Source organism: Coloeus monedula, assembly GCF_965178545.1.
Source record: "Coloeus monedula genome assembly, chromosome: 2".
Lineage (NCBI taxonomy): Eukaryota > Metazoa > Chordata > Aves > Passeriformes > Corvidae > Coloeus > Coloeus monedula.
In genome coordinates, this window is record NC_138782.1 from 39,874,059 (window position 1) to 39,900,572 (window position 26,514).

The window sequence follows — 26,514 nt, forward strand, 5'->3', positions numbered from 1 at the left end:
CTGGGTCCCTGGCAGAAGGCAAGCCGGCGCCCCTAGCTTCAAACAGGTATTTTCGAGGCTCCCTTAGGGGCGCAGGCTCCGAGGCCGGGACGCCGCGGCCGCCCCGCTCCCCATCCGCGGTCACCTGGCCCCGGCCGGGCCCCCTCCCCGCGCCCGGGAGCGCCCCTGACGTCACGGCGGCCCCAGATTGGCTGCGCGGGGCCGGCACCGGGGCAGGGGCTCCCTCCGCCCGCCCCCTCCCCTCCGCACACGCTCGCTCGCAGGGAAACCCTTAAAGAGGGGCTTCGGAGCAGCCCGCACCGACTCAAGGGCCATTTCCTACACACGCACGCAGACCCCTGGCAGCTCCGGCAACCGAGACATCTGCTCTCCATTGCGACCACCCCCCTCCAGCAAACACCCTTCCCCTGCTGCTCCTCCTCCCTTCCCGCTCCGGCTCGCAGCTCGGCTCGTACCCGCCGCTTCCTTTCTTCCAACGATGTTTTCCTGCTCCACGGGGCGAAGTGTTTGCTGAACTTTCCTAACAGTTTGGGGGGCGGGCGGGAGGATCCTGAGGCTTTTTTTCCTTCTTCCCCCCGCCCGGAGCAGGTTGGGGGGCAGCGAGCGGAGGAGGGATCCGCGCCCCGGGCGCAGGTCGCACACACACGCGTCTTTTGGCGGAGAGGAAACCCTTGCACCACGGGTCCGCGAAGTTCTCCGGCTGCAGGGGCTCCCGCTCTGGAAATGGGTCGGATCAGACGGGGCTTCCTCCTCCTCCTCCTCGCTGCCTGTGCACTTTTGTCACCAGGGCTCGCAGCCTCCGAAAAGGGCAGGCTAAGGAGGATCACGTACGTCCTGCAGCCCGGCCGGGGGGGCTCCTCTGGCAGCCGGCAGCAGCGCCCGACGCTCCTCGGGGGGGAGCAGCAGCAGCAGCAGCGCACGTTCAATGTGCAGCTGAACACGCGCTACGGCGGCGGCAGCGGCCCCCTGGAGCGGACCCGGCGGATGAGCAAGCCGGGCAGCGCGGGCGTCCAGCTCCGCTTGGGCCCCGCCGGCCAGGTCCACCCCAACTCCGCCGCTCACGCCTCCTCCTTCGTCAAGCCGGCCCGCTTCGGCCCGCGGCCCAAAGCGCCGCCGGGCCCCCACGGCAACAGCAGCGCCGCCCTGCCCCTCCGCCAGAAGCACCAGCTGCCGCCGCTGCCGGGGTAAGGCGCTCTCCCGTCCCGCACGCCCCCGCTGCACCACCGCAGCTCCCGAGCACCTCCAGCATCTCCGTCCCGGCCGCTGTTGTCCCCTCGGGGGGCTGGGGGGGGGTGGGCTCCGGCGGCACCGCGGCGTTACCTGCCCGGTCCCGGTGCCCGGCTGGCCACACCCCCGCCGCGGGCACCGAACGCCCGCGGTTCTTCGCCGTCTCCCCGCGGAACCTGAGGCCGGGCCCGGGCCCAGCTCCCCCCCATCCCAGGAGTCGCGGCGGGCCCCGCGCCCGGCGTGAGGCGTCGAGTTTAATCGGGAGGTTTAATTCTTCCCGCCTTTTGTCTCCCTGGCCTGGCTCGGGATGGGGAGCGGGGATACCTCGCTGGACACTGGTCCTTGTTTGCTGTTCCCGCAGGGTCAATGTGTGCGGGGGACAGTGCTGCCACGGCTGGAGCAAGGCCACGGGCTCCCAGCGGTGCATCAAACGTGAGTAGCCGTGCGGTCCGGGAGGGGGGTGTGGTAGGAGATGTGGTGGGACCTGAGGGGACCGCGCTGGCACCTGGTGGTGGATGCTGCGTTCATCTGTGGGCAAAGAGGTGCTGGCTGAGCTACCGAACCCACAGGACAGATCTAACACTCTTTCCGTCCTTAAATCCCTCCTTGCTAACCTTAACCTTCGGTAAAAGATGAATAGTGCCTCATATTTATTCTCGGCACAGGTGGTGACATTTTTGGAGAGAGCTTTGTGGAGCCATTGTGTGTGTGAACATCCCCTCCCCATCAGTGTTTGGTTTTTAGGAGTTTTTAGAATGGAGGACTTAACAGGGTAAAGAGTCTACCAGAGGAGCACAGGTGGGGAGCAAGGAATCGCCATTTACTCAAACTCTCCCTTCGCCACGTAGCCCATGTGAGTGATCCCATACTTAGGGCATAGAATTTTTGAACCACTGAACAACGTGAAAGAAGTTGGTTTGGTGACAGTGCTGTAGAGTGATGTACCTTTACTGGGATAATTAGAAACACAAAGTATGTGCATAAAATAACACTGATCGAGTCAATCCTGCTATACGCTGGTTGTCCTTTGTAATGGGAAAGTGGAAGAATTTCTGCTACTTTAGGCAAGATTCGGTATGATTGCAAATGGCTAAACTGGAGTGATGTCATGAGGTCAGGAAAGACTGGAGTGGCATAGCTCTTCAGGAAACCCCTGTGAGTATCAGTGAGATTGGGCAGATCTTGGAATATTGCTGTAGTTCAGCAGGACAGATTACTGCCCCTGAGAGAGTTGGAGTTAAACAATGCTTTCAAGAGGTTTTTTTTTTTTAGTGGCTTTTGTCCCTGTGTGGGATTTTTCACAATAGGGAGAGCAATCACTTTTGTAATCATGACTAAGGTCAAGTACCTTTGACCTGCATGGACCTGTTGCTAAGAAGCAAAGACTTTATGACAGTAGTTAAAGACAAAACTTCACGATTTCCCTACCAACCTAGATGTGTATTTAACGTACTCTCCTAAGTTAACATTTTCAAATACATGCTGCTGTGTTAGGTTAGTCACTTTTTATACTTAACACCTTACAAGTACTAGAATGATTTCCTTCAGCTTACAGTGGTATTTTGAGGCTAATTGCAGAGCTTAATAAACACCTACCTTAGCTTAAAGACTAATCAAAATGAAAAAAACCTCTTAGTAATTGCAGGAGATTAAGTGAAAAATGTATTGTAATTGTGCTTTTTTCCAACCAATTTTATTTTCACTATTTTGAACAAATCCCAAATAATGTTCATTTTTTATGGCTTTTTCTCTGTCTTCTAGTGACTTTCATTTCCAGGTTAGTTTTCTGTTTGTAAATTAAGTAATTTTCTTTGCTTTTTGTCCTTTAAGTTTTGTCGTCTTCACTTTTCTGATTATCATTCATCTGTTTTTTGATTCCTGTGTATTTTTAGAGTCTTCAGTAAGGACTAAGACAATTGGAGTTTTGTGGGTTAGCTTTGTTGAATTTAATTTAAATCCATAAATTACTTGGTTAGCTCATACAGTTACTGTAGGAATGGAGTAGCAGAGACAGAGTTAAAGAAAGGTCAGGAAGAAAATCCTCCCACCTTTCTCATTTTGTGCCTCTGCTACTAGGCTCTCCTAAATATTTTTACTCCCTGCTCTGATGCTTCTCTGATTCCTTCTAGCAGTGGAGGAATACACTTGGCTTGGATTTTCTCAGTTTCACCCCTCTCTTGGCAGGCCAAGGGAAGCACTAAATGTACTGAAGTTGTCTGTTTTGTAACTTAGGCTAAACCATGAGATAGCATTGACTTGATTCAGCTATGGAAGATTAGTCTCACAGTCATAAAAGCCAGATAACACCTTTTCTGGAAGTTCCTGATGTTCCTTTCAGAAGAAAAGAAACCCTATAACTGAACAACAGTTAACCCCTTTGTTTCCTGTAAAATTAAGTGATTTTTTAAAATTCAGATAGGGGGCTCCGTTGGTTTTGAGTTGCTGTTGCAGCAGTGGATTAACTGTGCCACAGATGCTGGCACACCTGAGCTGACTTGATACAAAGTCAGTTTGGTTGTGTCAGGCTTTTTTAGTTCAGGCTCAGTATCACTTTAATAAGCTATTTAGTCTCTAGGGTGAGATTCTATCCTTTTGCATGGTGCAAAGCCTGAGCTAATAAACCCCAGACCCATACTGGCTCTTTCCAGAGCCAACTTCCATTTGTCTGCATCGTGCTTCCAGAACCAGAGTGCTGAGAGCCAGCTCTGATCAGCGAGCTTTATTAGCTCAGGTGTAAGCCCAGGCTGGAACAAGCAGCATGTGTTTCTGCTCTGCTGCACCTGTGTGAATAAGCCTGCCTGGAACCCGCAGAAAGAGAGGTGAAGGGCAGAGGTATGGCCTTGCAGCCAGGCTGCCTTCCCTTCCCTTTGCCCTGCAAAGGTTGCTAGCCCTGCTTTCTCACGCCTGAGGCTGCCGTTCCCTCGGGTGGCTTCCGTGCGGGCGGGTGGCGGTCTGGCTGGGAGCAGTGGCAGCCACGTCGCTTTGCTCTCAGTAGCAGCAACAGGGGGTGTTTGAAGTGGGTCAGAGGGCAGCATCTGTACAGAGGAGGCAAGGGAACTTTTTCAAGTCCTTTTTTAAAAATTTTAGTCTGAAGCTGAACTGCCTGTTGTGTTTACATTTATTCATATTGTCTTGGAAGCCTGATAGTCCTCAGAAGGTGAGCTTCTGTCTCTCTGTAAACTGTATGAGAGTGCCTACCATATCCAATTTAGGCATGTAAGGTTTTCCCCACTTTGTCCCTAATATTTCAGTTTTATATTGTAAAGTTTTAAGAACTTTTTCAGACTCAGTGTGACTTAAATTATGAAGAGCTGCATCATTCTAATTAAAAAGATGAAGTGATAACACTCAGTGTAAAAGTATTCAGAATTGCTTTATGCTGGCCATATGATGCCTAACAATCAAAACCAACCTTTTTGAAGCTTTCAGAACCTCCACCTTTGGGTAAAGACAGAAGTGGGAAAAATTGAACCACAGCAGTAAGCATCTTGGAAAGTTAGAAGCACGTGAAAGGGTTTAGGACAAGGATTGTCTTCCAGTCATAGTTATCATAGGTTATAATCTGTGCAAGTGCAGTAATAAGATACCACCAAGGCTGGAGACAGCATGTTTTGTTAGTACTTGTTGCATAACAGAGCTTTATAGAAACATTAATTAGCGCCGTAACATGTCTGTAAGGCAAGTAAAGCTGAGAGTGTGGGGTTTTTATTATTTCATTTATGGAAATTAAACCATAGGTTAAATGTGGTCTTGGACAAGTTATAACAACTGTCAGGAAGGCCTGTGCTGGAAATCACGAGTTCCCACCACCCAACTGCGTGTTCATCCTGTTGAAATCTGTTGTCTCCTATTTTGTTACTTACTACTAAATTTCTGTTAGTTAAAACTACTTCTACAAAATATACTCTGCTGTTTGTTTTGTTTTGGTTTGCCTAATGGTACAAGGAGCTGTTTTTCATGTTGGGAATGTAAGAGAAAATTACCTATTGTATGTAGAATCTGATATCTTAAAAAGATAAATGAGAAGAACTGCCTTGTCGTAATATAAACCCCATGTAAAATGCATAATATGTTTTGTCTGGAGTATTAATAGCAGTTGTTTGTGAGTGTTCTCAATGTAAACTGGGTGGTTAAAAAAATGGGAAGGAGACAGCTGGCAGTTTTTAATGGCATGAGCTCCTTACTATGAAGATGTAAGAAAGGCTCACAGTGCAAAGAGGTGAGGAAGTGGATATTGCAGGAACACATTTAGAGTAAATTTCCTATGGGGAGAGAAATTGCTGTCTGTGTAGAACCCAGGTATGCCATCATTGTTAGCTGAAGGTGTTGTGTGTGTGCATGCATGTATTCCATGCATAGGCGTAGGAGTAGTATTTTGGTGTTGGAAGTGGACTGAATTCTAGGAGTTTGGTGACATATGAACTGTCATGTGCTTGGGCACCTTGGGAAGGTCATTAGAAATGAGAAAACAGTCTGTTTTCTTTTTTCTTTGTATTAAAAGATTATCTTGCTAATTCTCTTTTAAAAAAGAGCGTCTGACTTAACATTAAATAAAGATGTTATTGAGGGTTAATTTATTTTTCAGAATAAGAAAATACACAGCAGTAGATGCTTGCTACTGTAGAGGCAGGAGACCAGAAAGTTGTGTAAATACTTGCCCTGAGGAAGGGTCCCCTTTGTTCATTTTATGAATCTGCTTGTCCTCTGCTTGTGTACTGCTGTTCAGTTTGAGCCACCTCCTTTCTAAACTTTCAGAGCGCTACTTCTTGCTGTGACTGAGTTAGTATGCTACAGCTCTGTGTCTCCTTCAGGACATGGGCACTTGACAGCATGACCAGTGATTCTAGATCACCTGGATGGAGTGTGCCCCAGGTTGCTTCCAGCTTGCACTTCTGAATTTCTTGGGGAAGGTGAGAGAAAGGTTGCATGTTTAGGCCTTGTTCTGAAATAGGGTTAGGATCCAGATCTGGAAACTTAGAAGCATCCATGAGTCCTCCAGTTTAGACATAAAACTCCGTATCACTAAATGCTGTAGTATTGGTTGCTCAGAATCTACTCTTTTTCTGTCTTCTGTTCAGCTCTTAGAAATGGTGGTATCCAGGAGGGCTGTACTTTTGATCATTGGAACTGAGCACTTCAAATGTTTGCAGCTGTGCTTCTTGGAGGTTTTCTGGTCACAACCAGTTCCTGAGGCTTGTGCTTAAACAGTTTTGTGCCTTTGAGTTTTACCAAGTTCTATTTATTTACATAGTGTATACAAAGCCTAACTATAACATACTGTCCCCAAATGTTGTTTCTTTTCATTCTAAGACCATAATCTCAGTAAAAGCAGTATCAATCTCCTTCAAATTATGTCTAAATCAAAATTTAATGTCCGAGTTTTAAAGGGACAAACTGCTTTGACCCCACGTGACTGACCTATACATTAGTCCTTTTTTAATCAATCCTTTGACGTGGTTTTTAAACAATTCAGAATTGAAAAACTGAAAGCTTGAGAAGCTTGGTTTTGCCTTTGCTGTGCTTGCTACTGTAATATGTAAATAAAACCTTTGAATTTCATGTACAGGAAATAGATGGGCTTTTGTAGTGGGAAAGGACTCTTGTTAGACCTTGGTGGTAATTCTACTCTGCTTTATTTTTCACTTACTGCCCTTGGGAGGGGGGTAGAATGACAGGGTCCAAATTCTTGTTGTCTTTGTCTGCATTAGCAAGCAGTGTGGAGCTGATCTATAGACAAAACCCTTTGGGTCTGATGACCTGAGGCCCAGGGTACGTGTGTTTCAGGGCTTAGTGTTTTATTTTGGACAAGGTGTAGTCTGGTCTTGTGGAATGAGTGCCAGTATGAGGCTGAGTGCTTCTTGGAGTGCTCATGTTTTGAGTTTAGCTTTTTATTATTTAGACTTTTTTTTTTTCTTTACATCTTAAAAGAAATAGAGTGCACATACCTAAAGATGGTCCAACAACACAAACCAAACCTCTGTAAGTGCAACTGGCATGACAGCTTCAAGAGAGGCTGACCTGAATCAGCAGTAATGCAGACGTTGAGCACAATGTCTGTCCCCTGGCCGTGGTTGGCAGCCAACCTCCCTCCTGTGAGATGAGGCTGTAAAAGAGCTGTGAGAAGATGGGGGAGCTGTTAGCTGCTGCCTGCTGTACACATGTGACCATGCCATGTGCCATTCCCTCATTTTGGTGAGGAAACTTAAGTCCACAATTAGTATGAAGTGAAACCTACCCAGCCTTTTCTTTGTGAGACACTTGGGACTTCACTGGAAACAAGCTTAAAATGGTACATAGTCTGTTTCATACAAATATTGCAAGTGTGTATAGAATTAAGACAGAACAAAATAAAAAAATGAGAACCTTAAAAGAAGCTTGTCAATATGTTGTGCTCCCACGCTGGAGCAGATGACAGATTGATAGTGGACTTGTTCAGCTCACTGTGGTAGTTAGTGTTAACAAAAGAAGCAGGACCTGCAGTAAAGTTGTTGTAAATCTACAGTGGATGAAAAGTCCTGAACGCTTCCCTTCTAAATAGAGAATCAGAAGGAACACAGAAAACGGAGGTGTTTGGGGTTTTTTCCTCCTCCCTTTCAGTTTGTTGGCTGTTTTTTTTCAGTGTGTAATGTGGAAGTGGAGTAGAAAGCTGTGTAGGTGTCAGGGAAAGCTGTGGTTCATCCATCAATTGTGCACTGTCTGGTTCTGCACATGTGCAGGAACAAAATTTTGTACTGACAGTGAAGTGATACTTTACAGTACTAGTCTTGCACCTCTCTTCTTATGGCCACTCTTCCTGAGCATGGAGAGGGGAATAGCTGGGAGGGGGCATGCTCCCATCTCCTTCCTCTCCTGTGAAGTGAGAGAGCAGGGAAAAGTGTGTGTATGGGATCAGTGGGCTTCCCAAGCTTTGGAAGAGTGGGGCTGTAATGAGGGGTGGGGTTCTGCTCCATGAGGCCTTGAGAAGAAGAGTGCAGCCTTCACCATGAAGGGCTGCTTGTGCTGACTGATCCTGCCTTAAAGCAAGCTTGGATTGCCTGGGAGCTATAGGATTTGTGGAGGGTGGATGAAGAGAGGCACACACATCCTTCAGCTGCCTCCTTGTTCAAATTCTGCAGTACTGGGTGTTAGCAGATTATTGATGGTTCAGGTTGTCAAGTCAGTCCCTGTTCTGTAACTGATACGTAAGTTGTTAGACCGATACTGGGTTGGGTTTGAGGTTTCCTTTTTAGTTGATTTTTTGTTTTGCCTGTAAAAGCAGCAGTACTTGTGTAGCCTGATTTATTCCTAGAAAATAATCCTGTGCATTGACTATAGAAAGAAAGCTAATCTTTTGCATTTCTCCACATCTGTGACTGCACACAGAGGGGGAACAAGCATTTTACATGTTAGTAAGGCAAGGTGTTCATTTAAATACAGAGCTAAAAATAGGGCTGCTTGGGCATGTTCTTTTTTTTTTTTTGTGAAGTGCAGATAGTAATCCCTGCATACAGGGAGTTTTTTGTGTCCTATGGCAAGATTTTCTTTTTTTTATAATTTAGATCAGGTTTTTATTATCTCTAGATGGCAGTTTAGGCCTGGATTTTCAGAGAAGCTCAACCGAATTATGAACAATTATTGACAGTTGGTTAGATTTAGGGAAAACTTTGTTGTACTTAGTGTTTTGCTTACTCTATTGTGATTAGTAGTTTTTTCTCCAGTCTTTCTCTTTTTTGTAACACTTCAGTTGTCTGAATCCTGCATCCAGTTAAGTATTTCCAGTTGCCTTTTTACTGTGCTTGTCTTAGTTTGTTCAGTGTCCTGCATATTTATTATGATGTATTTTCTAACAAAATGAGTAAGCACTGTACTGAGAAATGTTAAGAGAATTAAAAGGAGTGCATACTTGAGTGTTAACCACTCCATCAGAGAAAATAGTGTGTATCATGTGAATCTGGTGGTTTCCTTGGCTTTGTCCATTCTGTAGTGAATGATTTTTATCTTTATTTGTTGGCACTGGAATGATAAAGGGATTTGTAGCATGTGAAATGTTTGTATTGTCAGAATATGTGTAGTTATGGTCTGCTATAATTAAATACTTTAAAATGTCTCTCAGATTGTATAGTCTTAACTATTTATATTATGTAAACTCCAGTAAACACAACATGACTGAAAATGCCAAGTATCATACAGTGTGTTATATTCTTGTTACTGATAGAATAATGCATCCTTTTGCTGAAGCTAAGCTTTTGAAGTATTTGAGTACAGCAGCTATTCAATTCTGGTGAGTCTTGGCATTTAGAGATTATACTATGAAGATACATAGAAAATAATATTAATAAAGTACTTTATGTTGCCACTAGGTTAGGAGAGAAACTGGGGTTTTTTGTGTTTGTTTTAAAAGAAGTATGCTAAAAGCATTGTGTTTTGTTTCCCTCCCTTCCTGGAGGTCATGTTTACATGCCAGTGTGGGAACGAATCTGATGGTTTGAAGTGGACAGCAAAGAATTCCAACACATGCTTTCATTGGAAGCATATTTAGGGAAAGAATTCCTTAAGACCATATAGTTACGATAAAAAAAAATTCCTGTGTAGAAAGACACAGATGGTTGTAATACTACCTCCATTAGTAGTGTAGAGGTCACACAGGTTTTCTGCAGTTAATGTAATTTCTTAGGATTATATAAGGTAATTTCTACTTTTTTTTTTTTTTTTTTTTTTTTAAATGGAATGGTCTTACAACAAGGTTGTATCACCCTTGGTTGCAAATTCCTCTCTTCCCCTTCTCAGTGAATATTTAGAGTTATTGGATGTATTTCTGTTAAACTTTTCAATTTTTGAAACCTCTTTGGTGTGAGATACTCGGAGAACTAGCTTCCCAGAAAAGCATTAGCTTCAGTTAGCTTTTGCTGTTGCATCCTCAGTCTGGACAATGACTTAATACTTAAAATGGTATCCAGAATAAAAGCATAAAATTAAGTTGTGAGCTAAGCAGTAGGGTAATTTGTAGAACAGGAAATTCTAAAAAACATTGCTCTTCTTCAGGATGTCAGCACCATATTCAGATTTTTCCGAGGGGAGCTGGAATATGCCTCCTTCCTTTCAGAACCCACAGCTTGTCGCCTTCCAAGGAAAGCACTTCACTGCTTTTCTTCTGGAATCAGTGGGGGATCATCACTCTGTCTTTCAACCCAGCAGGAGTTAAAGGTGCCTTTGTATGACAGCTTTTTGTTTAGGATGTGCACTCAACCAAGATGAGCTTTGGTTTCCTTGTGTGCTTGAGGAATAAAAATCTTGAATTAATGAAATAAAGCAGTATTTGTTATGCCTTTAACAGTATTCCTATGTTGCATGTAAAGGAAGTTGAACATTGCGCCCTCAGCACAGACGTATCTATGTCACGGTGTTGGTTTTTCCCCTTTCTGTAAATTGATGCCTGCATCATTTCTCAGCCGTTTTGTGCTGGAATCTGAAACAGCTCTATACTTAAAATCCTCTTTCCAACTGCTGTATTTTCTATTATTTGCCCTCCAGCATGTATTGTGCCCAACAGGATTTACGCACTCCTGTGGGAGAAGTTTATATACTGTGCCAATGTGCACTGTGATGAAATTTGTCGGAAGTCAGTGCATTCTGTTTAAACTGGTGCTGGACTACTATGTGTGCTCAAGAGGAGGAAAAAAAAGATAAATTTGAGGTGGAAAAAGAAAGAAATCAGGTGGATGGGTGCACTAGAAATAGCATAATACAACACCGTTGTAGTGTAATTGTGTCGAAGTATTAGAAATGCAGGAATGATATTGAAAAATGTTTGTGGACATTTAAGTACAAACCAACAGCAGTTGCTTGTTAAAGGAAATGCTTAAAGGTGGAGCCAGGGCTAAAAGGCTAGGAACTTGGGTGCAGGAAACTCCTGGGACATTCAAATTCTTTTATTGTGAGTTTCTCCCTGCAAAATACATTTTTGCGAATTTCTGTTATCCACAGGGAAATAAACTTGTAAATAAGGTGTTACTTTTGAAGAAGTTAAAAGAAGTGATTAGCATAGGAATGAGATTGTAATGATCTTAATCCAAGAATTAGCATTAGTTTAATATTAGTTTATTACACACATTTTTAGGACAAGTGCAGTCAGTTATATTTGTGTTTTGATTCATTTGAAGGGACAAAAGAGAAGTTTTTATCTAAACTCCTTCCATGCATGACAATGTTTTATGCTTACTGATTCCAGATAATAAATTATGCTGAATTTATAAAGTATTAAAACAAATACATTCTGCATATGTAGAAGTTTTAAAATATTTATGTGTTTTGAAATTATTATGAACTTTTTATTTTAGGTCTTGCTTCTGCAAATATTTCTGTACACTTTAACTGTAATGACATGAACACATGGACTGAAAAGTGTGTATGTATAGATCAGTCCCAAACCAACATAGGATGTTTTGGAAGGGGTGTGTTTAAACCTAGTGGTAATGTTAATTTATCCTTGCTTTCTGAAAGAATGTCACAAATACAACCATACCAGGCCTGATTTGTCAAACCCAGTAGTAGTCTGCCTGAGAGAGTGGTGAGCAGTAGTTGATTAGGGAAAGATGCATCAAAAGGATGAGCATTTTGGGGTACAGCTTTGGGCTTTTTGTGATTTAAGTACTTCCAAAGCAAATGTGTCACTGTGGCTTTATTTTTCGTAGATACAGATTGCATGGTCTTAAAACACAAAACCGATGCAAAAGAATTCTTGTTCCTTCCCCTCTGTTTTGGGTCTGGCTGAGCTGGAGCTCCTTTTCCCATTGGAGCCCTGAGAGCGCTGTGCTTTGCGTTGGTACCTAGAAAGGTGTTGGTAACGCTCCAGGGTTTTGGCTATTGCTGAGCAGTGCTGGCACAGCACCAGTGATGTCTCTCAACATTCCCCCCCTCCATCAAGAGGCTGGGGGTGGGCAAGATCCTGGGAGGGAACACAACTGGGACAGCTGATCCAAAGTGTCCAAAGGGATATTCCATACCATATGACATCAGATCAGATAGAAAAGCTAAGGAAAGGTGAAGAAACAGAGGGCATTTGTTACTTACAGTATTTGCCTTCTGGTGCACCCCCTACACACGTTGAAGCCCCGCTTCCTGGGAAGTGGCTGAACATGGCTTGCTGATGGGAAGTAAAGAATAAACCTGGGTTTTTTTCTTCTCTTTACTTGTGTGCATGCAAACTTTTGCTTTTGCTTTAGTAAACTGCCTTATCTCAACCTAGGAGTTGTTTTCAATCTTATTTTCTTTCCCCTGTCTATCTGGGGACTGATAGAGCATTGTAGTGGACATCTGGCATCCAGCCAAGGTCAAGCTCACCACAAATCACACTTCTGGAAAGTGAGGGAAGGTTGGTTATATTGTCTGTGCCTGGCCTTTCAGTGTGGCCAACTTCCATGGCACAGTAAGTTTTGGATGTTGAAGGAAGTGGCTCAAAGAGCAGATCATTCAACCTCTGACAGAAAAATCTATTGAGACTTACTAAATGCAAAACCAGCACTCCTGCTCAGGAAGTTGCTGAGCCTCTAATTCTTAAAAGCTGTAGTGATATAAACTTCTATTGTGTCTCACCCTGTCCTTAAACATCCACTTTAGTAATGGAGGGGGAGGACTGTTCTAAGTGGATCTTTAATCTGACTACTAAGCTTAGTCTCATTATTTTGCATCTTTGCCAAGCTCCGTTTTGAATTTCCAGTCATGACCTCCTCGAATTGAATAGGACCAAGGCAATTGCCTTTAACAGCAGTATATTGGCCTGCTTTTCAGTTTTGTACTTAATACTTCCACACTTCAGTTTTTGGAAGCTTAGCTTTATGGAAAATACTGGTGTTTTCAGTTTTATGGGCCATTATTGTTGTCTTCAAACAAAATAATTAGGTCATTCATTTGGCACACTACAGCTGTCTTGGACATTTTAGAAACTAAACTGCTGTATTATGGCAATTAAAATGTTCGTTTTAATTCTTTCCTAAAAACGTGATCTTTTATCCAGTTTTGTGATCTTCTATTACGCAACGTTGATGAAGGACTTCAGTCAAAGGGTTCCTTGCTGTGAAGATCCAATGGATGGGGTTTTCAACCTGTTGTCACCGTTGTTTTATAACTTAAGTACTGGATCTCCTGATGTTTGTTTTGTTAAAGGCCAGTTAGAGTAAGACAGTTTGTTTTGCTGCAGAGCATTTGCTTCATGTACATGTAATATGTGTACAAACTTCCAGGGTTTACGTTGCTGTCAGTGAAGTAAGAATATTCAAGTCTGTGTGGGCAAAAAAGGTGAGGTAATTTCAAAACAGGTTCTGGTTTTAGCTTTATAGTTTTAAATTCACTGCTACCTTCTCTTTAATAAGTAGAAACTCAAGCTTTCATAGGCTTCTGAAGCACAACTTTGGTTCTTTACTACAGGAAAAAGAGTTGCAGATTTTTCAGGGTTGTCTTTTGTGTATGTATACATTGTTACTTCACTTTTGGGAGGAGGTATGCTGTGATCAGCGTCCTAGCAGAGTGGATATTTTGTCATACTGACTTTTGGTGTGGTCTTGTTAGCTTTCTTCTGTGTTGAGTCATCAGTTTTTAAATAACTTCTCGAGAAACTTAGTGGTTACTACAGGTGCATGTCCATAAACCTCCAGAAATACATTTTCAGTATGAATGTTTTTTTAATGTAAAAATGGGACTTCTGAAAGCCTTGCTTTTTTTTTAAGAATTTTTTTGAGATGCTTTTCGAAAGCACTCTCAACTGTGCCCAAATTCTTTACTGTGATTTTTGCACATTTCCTACAAATGACCCAGGTGATGGCATCACGCTTCTGGTCTTAAGAGTCTCTCCAAAGCCAGTGAAATTCAATTAGAATTTTAGGCTCCTGAATTTATTTGCCAAGATATTATTTATTTCAGTCATGTGCATATAAATGAGCTTTCACTGTTTCTAGCAAAATCTAAGCTTTAGAAATAAGGCACAACGAAGACTTGGCTTGTATATTACAGCACATGCTTGTTGCAAATTCCTTCTCAAGTTTACAGTGAAAATGGTCTTCAGTCTTCCAGCAGTCAAAGACAAGACCGAGTCTCAAAAATAAACAAATAGAAGTGAGCAAATGATTATTTTTATGTTGTCAGGGAGATGCATAATATGCAAATAAGGTAGCCTAGCTAAGTTTTATTGAAAAGAAGGTAAGTTTCACATGGGGGGGAAAGTATATGTGAGAAAAACCCCATGGAAAACTCAGGTTTAAGTTGTAGGGCAATTCTGGTGCCTTGTGCAGTTGGTGTATATGATACATCTGCCAGCTGACAAACTAGTCCTCCAAACTAACACAGTCCCATCCTAATGAGTTAATTAATATATAGTCTTGGGCATTTAATTTATTTTTATGTATAGAATTATGTATTAGAACTTGATTGAAGTGTCAAGTACTCTAATTTATTTGGGCAAGGGTTGTGGACTGACTTTAAATAATATAGTTGTGCAGTTGGATGTATCTGTATATGGTGCAGAATCCCGTGTTATAGTTTAAAATATGATCTTACCTATTCTAGTAAAAAAATTATCACCTGGCATATAATTTTGTCAATTTTAAAGGATCTTTAACAATATTAAAAATATGCTTAGTTTGTAGGAACAAAGTAGCTCAGCCGTGGGTTTTTTTTTTTTTTATACATGCTTCATTGTGTGCCATCTCTAATGTGATTAATGAAGAAATTATTTTGTTGGCTATCCCAGAATCTTATTTTAATGTTAAATTCTGTCCTTTAGATTAGAGAATTAATTTGTTTTGCCATCTTTGTGATGTAAATTTAAGCATCCAGAATAAATCCTCAAATCAGACATGCCTTTGCAGTATTGTGTATATATATGATCAGCAATTGCTTTTGCTTTTTTCCCCCTCTCCATTTTTTTGATGGCATATGCTGCTTCTCCAAGTTTCTTGTCCATTCAGAGTGGAATTGATCCTGCAATACTAGGTCTACAAGCTGGGTGTTGAAGCTAGGCTGGTTATTCAGACTCCCTCTGTAGTCACTAGATAGAGCAACACAAAGCAGTGTAATAAATCCTCTCTGAAGGCAAATTGTATTTTGAAGAATCTGATCCCTTTTTACTGATGATACAAAGAACATATAGAAGCTGGTCTGGGATAATCACAAGCACTTGTTTGTTTCTTCCTAGGTGTAGCAATGTCTTTGTAGCAGTGTCTTTGTAGCAGCAGTTCACGTCTCTTGTGTTGTTACAGTGGGGCTACTGCAGGGAGTGTCATTTGGGTTTTAGAGGGGGAAGAGTTGAATTGCTTCATGCTTCTCTGCATCATTTTGGTGATCTATAATGTGACAGTAGGGATTCATTCTAGGTACCTATGCAGCATATGTACATTTTACTACTGTAAAATGAATCCCAGCCTGGATCTGTACAATTCTATAATCTGTGTAATACTGTTTCATCGGATGCAGTTTGGGTGGTTAAAGCATGAGGAGGAGGAATACTGAGAAGAAAGGAGGAAGATTTGAAATAATGCTATATTTCTTGATTTAACTAGTGCATTTCCTATTGTTTAGGTTGAACATTTTACTTTTTGAAGCTGTTCAAATGTTGTACATGTCTGTTGTGCAAGAAATCAGTAAAAGCTATACCAATTTGCATATTATCTTTTGTGGAGCTTAGCAATATTGCTTTCTCCTACTCCAATTAACATTAATAATTAATACCTTTTTTTATTGTGGGGAGGGTTTGCATTTTCCTTTACGCTTTGTTTCAAAGGTACTTTTTAAAATGTCTTTTCTTAGCTAACTGTGCACCGCCGTGCCAAAATGGAGGGATGTGCCTGCGACCTCAGCTTTGTGTGTGTAAACCAGGAACAAAAGGTAATTCCTGTGAGGATACAGTTGTGCAAGACACATCTTCCACTGGAGGCCGGAGCCCTGTTGTTCCCCCATGGCCCATACCCCAGCAGGCTGCCCAGCAGTCCTTCTCTCAGAAGGTGCAGGTCCCACCAAAGGTTGGCCCTATGACTCAGATGGCATTCACAATCAAGCAGAAGCCTCCTGTTGGGTTAACTCAGCAAATGCAACCACAGTAAGTGTTTTCTTTATTTTCAAAGAAGTCCAGTGTGTTAGATTTATAAAAAGTTGTTCCTTGCAAGTGTTTTCAAAAAATTGTATTTGGAAACTTTCAGAGATTTTTTAAAACAGCTTCTTGTTTTAACATTAAGATTTCAGTGGATGTTTAGACTTCTATTACCTATGAGCTGGATTTCCTTACCTGAACAGAATATCCCATAATATCAGTCAAATTCTGTTTTCCTTAGAGTATTACTGCTGTACTAATTTTGGAGGAATTATTCTTAATTTACACTGGTCACCTTTTGAGTTTAGCCTAGAGCAGAGTCTGACATGTATTGAACGAGGGCGTTGGCGGATCGATGCCGCGTTTGTCCCTGCTGGGTCCCTCATGGACACGCTCAGGCGGCGCTCTGCCAGCACCTGCACACGATGTCACCTTCACAGGTGGTTGTGCACAGCCGCTCACACCCACAGTCTGTGCATGAACCGGAGACAGAGAGGCGAGAGGGGCTCTCTGATTGCAATTCCGAGGTGTTTAATGGCAACGGACCCGAAGGGTGGCAGCGGTGAGAAGAACCCAGAACTGAAAGCCCGCCCTGGTTTTATCCAAAGAGCTCCCAAAGGCGGGCAGAGCATCCAAAACTGATGGTCTGAGGGCTAGGGGGCAGAGGCAAGGTTGAGTGAGTTAACAGGGGCCAATGGGAAAAAGAATGGGAGGGGGAGAGGGCCAGAAGGATCTAGACAAAGGGAGAACTTTCTAGCACAGTGTTGTAGGGAGAGACCACTTTTAGGGTAACTCGGGAGGCGTTAGCCACCACAACGTCTCCCCCTAATTTACTCTAGAAGAAGGCCTCCCCCTATTACTTGGAACTAAGGTGAGAACCATTCTTCCCCTTTCTATGAGCGAGGAAAGGATATTTTGGTTTTAACAGTGGCGGTCCAGGGTTGTGGCAGTATTTCAAACAATGAACGGATGGCAGAACAACCAGAAACACCTGCAAAGCCTCTGGAGGGAGGCAACCCCTCCCCTGAGTTCCCAATGTCCCAACAAGTCCTGAGTTCCTTCAACGGTGCTGGGTGCGGTGGGCCTTTCTGGGCTACCGGGGCTGCTATTTCCATGCTCTTATAAGCCACAGCATCCTTAGCCACAGCAGTTTCTCTGTGTAGTTGCTCGGGTTAAGGACATCTAGGAGACGGCAGGGTGACAGGTGTCAGGTTCCATGGGGGAGTTGGGGTCGGTATCTCTGTAAGGGTCTCAATCAAAGTTGTTAAGGATCATGGCAAGATTACTGAAAGGTCGAATCACTTGAGAATACCTGAAACTGGAAATGTTCATTCTCCCTTTATCAATTTCCCTTTTCCATCCCCCTTTTCAAAACAGGAAGGTACATATGTGGTATAGGAAGAGTAAGGGATTGTTCAGGCGGGGAAACCATGAGGGAAGGGGTCAGGGGGATTCAGGGGGATTTTAAACCGAAACAGTCTGGAGGGGGTGCAAATTAGATGTTCGGTTGCCTGTCACTTTGTGTCGACGTCACCTCCAGGCGGCACTAGTTTCATCTTTGGCTGATTCAGTGTCAGGGTTATCTGCATTTTTTCTTGTATCTTCAGGGGCTGTTGGTGGTGGTCTAAGGTAGGGCTTGATATTCTTTCCCGGCACCCATTTCAAACCTGAAACAGACATGGAATTCTGACACCTTGAGTAACTGAGGAGAGTAGGATTTGGTGCTTGTGTTCTGTTCTGGTTTCTTGTATTTGCATTATGTTTTCTCTTTTAATATAAGTGTGCATGGCTGTGCTACTTCTGCTTGTTTGTGTTTGAGGTTCAGGATTGTATCTGACTGCTATAAGCAGCAAAGAAACACCCATCTTGTTGGAGAATTTTTTCTCTGTCTCTTTAGTAGCTGGTGACTTAGCCAGTCTTTGATATTCTTTCTCTGAGCTTTAAGTACTTAATGTGAGTCTGAAATTTCTCTAATTGTACTCTTGTTTTTATTGATGGGTCTGACCTTAGTTTGTTTCAAGACCCCAGTTGATATGGGGGGAAGGAGGTGCACAGCAGGGTGTCAGTCAAGTTGAATGTGAAGTTTTAGATGTTTGCAGCTACTGCTGTCCTTCCACTTTCAGGTGAAGTCAGTGACAAAAAGTGTTTCTGTCCTGTAAAAGGTGTTGCTTTCGGAGAGCTTTAAGGAGGGTGTAGTCTGTCTTGCTTCTAGTCTCCAGAGCAAGATAATCAGGGCTAGGAAATAAATTGTGTTTTCCTGTGTTCAAACCTGTAAAAATGAATGTGGAAGGGTGTTGTGTGATTATAGAGTTCTGCACCTGAGTAGTCATACTCCAACAACAAAGTTCATCCTGCCACTTCCTTTCCAAAGCTGCATCTGAGAACAGAGATCATTGGATATTGCCAATGTTGCTATTTGTTGTCTCATAACATCTTTATCAGGTTTTTTCCCTCCTAAACCCTTCTAATTCTTTGTACTGTTGTCCTTGTTCATCTAACTGTGGATCCACAAGCTAAACTAGGTTCCTACATGTCTTGTATAATAAGAAGAGAAATTAACCTGAGTTCGCTTGGGGCTCTAAGCCCTAAGCCAGTATGTTCTTTGAGAAAGAAGGTAGAGCAGTGGGGGCTTTAGGTACAAATACATCCACAGTCTTGAAGGACAGAGAAATTGCTACCCAAATTTAGTATTTCATAGTACTCTGAGTCCAGTTTCATTCCTATCAGCAAAGCAAGGGTTATTGGAGTGACTAATATGAAGGGGAAATTTCCAGTAAAATCATCGGGCTTTTTTCCTCTTCCTTCCTACTATGACAGTTGTTGGGCTATGATGCTCAAAGTATTTCTAGAGGATACCTACAGCATTTCATGCTTGACCAAAATTTCTTTACCTGCTTGCATGAGATATCATCACAGATGTAGAGGAAGCAACTTCAGACTGACAAGACCAGTCATCTGTTACGTGCTATCCAAAGTGCCTCTGCATGCTTCCATATGCAGTGGGCTTTGTTGTTCCTGTGACCCTTCTCAGCCTAAGGATTTTCTCCTAGCTCTGTAGAGAGATTTTTTCAGGTAGATATAACTGTTATTCTTTGAGATCACATTAAGGTAAATCTATTTCAGTCAGCTTAATATTGGCATGGGAAAATGGAAAATTGAGTCTCTGGATTCATGAGAATGCCTGCCTACAACCTTGGCAGGAGCCAGGTGTAGGAGCTAGAGATGGAAAGGACATGGACTGTTTCACGAACCAAAGCAGTTGTATCAAGTGCAGCAGAAGGTGGATGTTTAGATACAGCTGTTGAAATGAGTGCCACTGATAGTTCCCATGTATGACTATTAGGACAATTTACAGGGCTGGAAGATCCTTCTGAGGTCACATCTCTAACATTGACAGGGAGTAGACAGGCTAGTTCCTGTTTCTTTTCCTCTTTGAATACCTTGTATCTTGTATGTTGTGTGAGGCTGCCCAGATGCTTTTGGAATGGCTTTTTCTTTTCCCACTCCTAGAAGGTGGAGTCATCCACTGTCAGTGTAGTTGGTGTGCTGATCTGGACACTACTGCTGTGCAGTCAAGGACTGAACTGGTGAGATCTGGGTCAGAACCCAACCTGGAACACCTAAATTAGCTCCTAGAGGGAGCTTGCCTATACAGAGCTTCTGTTTTGCCATCCTCTATCAATTTTTTTCTGTTTTGTATAGGAATGCAACTTTTCCAACTTCAGTCATCAAGATGTGTTCATCCATGTTTTCTTAGGATCATGGTGGCGATGGTATTTAGGACAGCAGGGAATTAATTTATTTCTTTCCAGGTATCTTTTTTTTTGAAGAATAAGGTGCTGAACAGAAGGAAAACTGAAGAGACATTAATTTCCTGGAATATCCTGAGTTCAGCAAGTCTGTCATAGCTCTGCTCTGAAGATGGCTATACCGTCAGGTACAAGGTCTCATCTTGGAAAAATGTTAGCAGAAGGTATAGATGGCTGTAATTGAAAACAAGTGGTGTTTCAGAAACAAAAATCTGCTTCTTATTGGAACCTGTAGGGAATTCTGATCTCAGTAACAGGCATGCTTTGTGGGCCTGAATTCCTGTGATAGCTCTCCAGTAACTCTGGGTGTTCCTTTCACATCTCGTGTTCTTACTTGTTGGCAACAGAATAGCTCCAACAGCTTGATTTTGTGCATTTACCATCTGTGTGAGTAGAGCTTTTTTTTTTTAAAGGGACCTTTCTAGTACAGTTTTGGAAGTGGTCACCAGAAGGAGTACAGCATCAACCAGCTGGAGCTCAATAATACACTGAAGTGTCACAGCATTGCTTCTTCAGCCTCTTTTGGAGGCAGCTGGTGATGAAATGTGGAAGTCTGCTTTAATGTTGGGCAAAGCAAAGCTCATCAAAGGAGTGGCAAACACACAGACTTCAGGTGACATATTTGGACTTACTGGTGTGTCTTATGTGCCCAGAAGTCCCCTCCAAACCTATGTTCCTGGTTCACTGGGTCTAGTCCCATGCAGATGTATTGCCTGCTAATTTTAGTAAACCTATCAACTGGTGTCTTAAAGCTGTTTTTAACTTCTATTCAAAGATATAGCTTAAACTGGAAAAAATACTACTTTTTCCCAGTTTTAACTAGTTGGTGGCATATCAGTGTGAATTAGACTGAAAAAAAATGTGCCTGAGAGAAGAACTGGGCATGCTGTTGTGACCCTGCTGAAACTGACAATATTGGACAGTCATAACTGAAAATAGAATACATTCTTTGTATAATATATAATTGTAAGTTAAATGTTTACATATATATTTAAAATCTGTAGAGATTATTGACTTTCTATTGTACAAACTCCTGTGGGCTGAGGATTACTGTAAAGTATAAGAGACTGCTCTTTTGGCTATTTCCTGTCTTGCATACTAGTTCTTTTTTGTACCTTTGACTGCGTGTAATTTATTTTTTTGAACTTCTGGTTCTAAGACTGGTTAATATGATGATGTGTCAGGTGATAGTCTAAAAAAAGGTTGTAGACAGGCTTTTTGAAGGTTAGTAGCTAGTGCAAAAGTCTAGAGGACATATTTTTTTACCACCGTTATGAGAGTTTTGTACTAAAGATTTACAGAGCAAGTGAAACTCTCTACTTACAAGAGCCCTGCACTTGAACTTAATTGTGAGGTCTGTTTGAAAATACTTTATGGAAGCTCTTGATAATATTGAACTTTCGTCCAAAAAGATTTTGACTTTTTTTTTTAAGGAAGCTTTTTAAGAAAAGGAGGGATAAAACTTAGGTTGAAAGTATAAAGCAATCTGGTCCAACCCTTCACTTATAGCAGGATCACTGTAAGAGGCTGCTCTGGGCTTTGTGTGGTTGAGCTTTGAATACTTTCAAGATTGCAAGGTTGGAGATCTCCGGTATTTGTGCACTTCTGTTGCAGTGTTTGACCACCCTCAGGAAAAAAAGAGTATTGAAATTTCCACTGTTGCACGTTTATTGTTACCCTGTGTCTTTTTGCTGTATGCCTCTTAAGAAGCCTGGCTCAGTCTCCTCTACAGGTTCTCAAGAGGCAGTTGTAGGTAGCAATATCATCCCCTTGAGCTGTGGTTTTTTTTTTTTTAGAGCTGGGAAGTCTTTCTCCTCATATGCTGTGTGTTCCAGTCCCTGACAATCTTGGTGGCCCTCTGCTGGCCTTGCTCCACTGTGCTGGTGTCTTTCTTGATTTGGGGAGTCCAAAACTGGTCACCATGTTTGAGATGCAGTCTCACAAGTGCCTGATGGAGGGAGTAATCATTCTCTTGACCTGTATGGCTATGCTGCTGCTAATGCAGCCCGGTCTATGACTGGCGTTCTTCACATGCAGATACGCTGCCTGACATGTGTTCACCTCATCCACTAGGACCCCCACATTTTGTAGGGCTGCTTTCCAGCCATTTTGGTGCCAAATCTACACTCTTGCACAGAGTTGCTGTATCTCTCTGTGTTCGCCTTTGAACTCTGCAAGCCCATTTCTCTGGCCTGTCAAAATTCCTCAGGCTTCAGTGTAACAACCACTGTATTTTTCCCCTTCTCCAGGTCATCGAGCAAGTCATTGAACAATATTGATCCAGTATTGATCTCTAAGAAAAAAAATAGTCACTTAATCTCCTATGAATTGGATTTCCTATCACTGAATACCACCTATTCAGACACAGTTTTTGCACCCAGTTGTAGTGGTCCATATTTCATCAGCTTTTACATAAAGAGACGACTGTGTCAAACACCTCACTTCAAATCCAGGTTAAAAAGATTGATCATGCTCCTTCATGCACTGAGCTAGTCATCTCATCATAAAAGTAAAAAAAAATCCAACAAACAAACCAAAAATGTTTAATTCAATCTAAAAACTAGAAAGCATTTGACTTCCTGGCTGCTGAAACTTTTAGTTCAGTTGGTTTTCTGTTGGTGATGTTCTTTCCCTTCGAAGCCAGGAACTTGTGTGATACACTGCATTCTTTCTTCAGGAGAGGAGATCATATGTTCTCTTGGTCTACACAGAGGAGCTGGAAGCAACTGGAGCGTAGTTCCAGTGATGATATCTTGGAAAGTACTACTTTCGATTCTAGGCTAAATATTCCATATTAGTATTTTTAAATCTGATTTTTCCTTTTCTTAGGCACATGCATGTATTTGTGCTCAGAGCCAATACACCTAAGTACTTTGTGTACTTGAGGGTGTTGAGCCAGCCATGACTATGCTACTAAGATACAACCATGGGTTGTTACCTGGTGCTTCAGAGCTTTGGTCTGTAAGTCATGGACTAGTATTTCTGCCCGTCTAGAGCCCAGTGACATAAATGTTTGAGCTTGTATTAGCACCATGTGCTTCGCAACACCGGGGTGTTAACTGTTCACAGACTTTAAAATTTAGCTGCAGTGGTCAGAGGTGAGATTTTTCCAGCAGTTCTTGAGCTCACTGCTTTGTGTCAGGGAGATGAAAAACTGGCATTCTGTCTGCAGGTTACGATGACTGCATCCGTTCAGTATAGATTTCTAACTTGTAATGAGCTCAGGGTATGCTTGTTTTAGGTTTGCTAGTGGAAGGTGGCTCCAGGGAGAATCAGGAAAATAACTTTCCCATTGTGAGCTATTTGGGGTGGATTCTGAGATGCCTTTTGCACACTGCTTTCAATGAGAGACTTGCTGCAAGGTAACAGTGTACCCTATTAGCCATCAGGTTATTCATGTTCTTCCTAATAGACTTGTAAAGAGTTTCTGCAGACCAGTTATCCATATTATCCTGTAAGGCACATTCCTCTTGAGAATGTCAACATACACTTCCCTCCCACGATCCCAGGAACTTCAATAAACTCCATGAGGTAAAGTTAACTTTTAATTAACTTGTCATTAAGTTTGAGGTTTTTTTGAGTGCTACTGGAATATGCTTATGTTCCTGTATGTCAGTACAGCAAAAAGAGACAGTGATTTAGGCATATTCCATGTGTGTGGAAATAATCATCTTGCTTTCAAGGCACTGCTTTTCAGGAAAGAAAATCGCCTCCAAACTGTACTGATGCTGTTAGCTTAGTTGAAAAGCAGACAGTAAGCCATCATTTCAAGTGGTAGCATTTTTAAGGCTTTTTTTTTTAGCTTGAAAACGTGTGCCTGACCATTCAGTTCACAGTGTTTCAATGAGTAGGGAGGCTTTGAATGCTTTAATGAGGCTTTAACATTTGTTACTGTTTTGCAATGTGCTATATTCTCTTCCAAAGTGGCTTTTTCAGGTTGTGGTTTGTTTTTTTGGTTTGTTTTGCTTTTTTTCTCTGTAACTATTGGAACTTTTACTATTTATCATCAAACAATTCTTTCAGGAGATGTTGGGAAACTATCAGAAGAACTTCTTTCCAGGGGCTTGCTGGGGCTGAAGGAGCACAGCTTTACTTGGAAAGCATGACAGTGTGTTTTCACTTTCACAGAGATACATTTGTATTGTTGAAGTTTGGTTTGATATATTGCTGTTGTGTCATTCAGAACCTTGCTATTAAAACGGTTTCTCTGTTAGCAAGTGTTTTTGATTGTAAAACAATTATGCAGCAATTTTATATTTAACTGAGTCTTTTTAGCCAAACAGATAAAAGTAACCCATTCAGGTTACTCTAAACAAACTACTGTGCAACAGTAATGATTATGGGATGTGGCTGAAATCAAAACAACGTTGCAAATAGCTATTTTCCTTGCAGAAAATGGGAATAGTTTTCATGTGATTTTTCATTCCCTTCTTTAGAGCTGTGAATAGATCTCAGTAACTTGATCTGGAAGACTGTCTCCTGTCAGTTTCAGTCCTGTCAAATCCAGTACCTTTAACTTTCAAAGGAAAAAAAGCAAAGAATAGGTTTTATTACTGATTTCGGGTATAAAAATGTGATTTAGCAATAGTCTGTCTTTATAAAAATCTGTGTGTCTTGGTTTAATGTTGTAATAATCAAATGATAACTGAACCAGGGACATTTTCCTCTGTTTCAGGTATTTTGAACTTGAAAATGTATGTAGATGTCTTTGGTCATTGTATCAGAAATCTTGCTGAATATTGGATCTGAAGTCCTGTAAAATAATACTAGCTGCAGCTATTAGCTGATTTTTGTGTCTTGCATATCAATATAACTTTTGGTATTGTCTTAATTTCCAGTTGCTATTGAGTCTCCATTGTTAGTAACCTTATTAAATAGATAACAAAGACACAAAGAACCCGTTTTCAGGGGATTTACTTGGTCTTAACATTTTGCTAGTGTAGCAGATAACTAGATGGACTAAGAATCTTCATTAAGATGATGTGGAGTGGCCTTAGATAAAGGCAGATGTATCTTCAGGGTTGGGCCTGTCAGATTAATTACAAATGCCTCACTGATTTCATTGTTACGAACAGCCTGTTCTGCTCATGATTTAGGAATGCTAAGAGACACATATTTCATCTCCAGTGAGCTTACTTTCTTCAGCGCTAGAGTCCAACTACTTCACTGAGAAACAGTTTCCACTTTACCTGAGCTCCATAATGGTTGTATGCTGTGTATCCTTGTACTTTGATCAATTTTGCCCAGGAATCCAAAATTACTGTTTTATACAATGTGTAATCAGTTGCTGATCTAACCACTTCTAAGGTTTATTACTCGCATCATCTTGTGCTAAAGTTTAGAGTTTACTGTTCATCAGTATCTGTTGAGACTGATAGTTCTTTTTGTGTGAATATAACTGGTGAAGAACACAAGGCAAATGGAGAAGGTGGGCTCTTCTCCTGATGCTATTGTTCAAATATATATTGAGACTTTGTAACCAGCCAGCACTCTATTAGAGGGCCTCTGCAGTAAATCCTTGTTTCCCTCTTTATCAAGTTTTCCCTAAATTATCCCATAGCCTTAGAGAGCAGGGCTGGAGGACGGGAAGGTGAACTGTCGGCTAACTGCAGTGTGCAGCATGGTGTTGTTTCTCAAGAAAAGTGTGCAGGTGTGCTCAAAAGTTTTGGAGGTGATTGAATCATGACTACTTGACTTTGAGTTAAGCAACTTCCTACACTAAGCAAAGGACCTACTTTTATTCAGAAATGACTTTTCTTATGTGATATATTAGGAAAATAAATATTATTTGGAGTAATAGCTCAACTAAGCATTTTAATTACTGAAGAGAATTGCTCTGTGCTTGCAAACATAACAAAGCATCATTTCTGACACTGAGACATGGAGCTTGTAGAATAAATAAAGTATCTGCAATAAGCCAGTGTTTGCTACAGCCCTGGTTTTTTACTAAGGTAATCTATAGCTTTGAAAATATCTCCTTCAGATATGTACAGGAAAAAATATTTTCTGATAGGCTTTATCTATTGTAATAATTTTTTTAAAGTATTGTCTTTAAAACTTACCATGTGGCTGGGGGGACAGACTTTATTAAAGTCTCTAACCCACTGGAGGATATTAAAAGGAATTCTTTGTTTGGATGCTATAAGAAATGATGTTTCAGGTTTGTCAGGGATTTTATAAGTGTTCTTCTAGAAAAGACTGCTTTTGGATGTTCCATGGGCTGGTTTTGTATTTTTTGTTTCATTAAAAAAACAACTGAAGATGCAGTTCTGTACGTTCTGTGTCAAGAAAAGGGATTCTGTTAAAAGGAGATAGACAATATTAGTACATACTATTATGTCATTGGGCAGTAGGTGGCAAGCTTTGCTTTTCTTTCTACTTAGGGTTTATTTTCGTCTTGCAGAATGCCAGAATTTTTAGAGG

General features: G+C 41.8%; 1 protein-coding gene across 1 annotated transcript in view; it reads left to right on the plus strand.

Annotated features, from left to right (window-relative positions):
• Positions 1 to 723: 723 nt before the first annotated feature.
• The window catches only part of LTBP1 (latent transforming growth factor beta binding protein 1), a gene marked incomplete at both ends in the record, with an annotated part of 190,569 nt that continues 164,778 nt past the window's right edge, over positions 724 to 26,514 (plus strand). The window contains 3 exons of the mRNA XM_082299245.1: positions 724 to 1,184; positions 1,589 to 1,659; positions 16,003 to 16,291. Of these exons, the coding sequence (XP_082155371.1) occupies positions 724 to 1,184; positions 1,589 to 1,659; positions 16,003 to 16,291 (821 nt within the window). The remainder of the gene's footprint in view (positions 1,185 to 1,588; positions 1,660 to 16,002; positions 16,292 to 26,514) is intronic.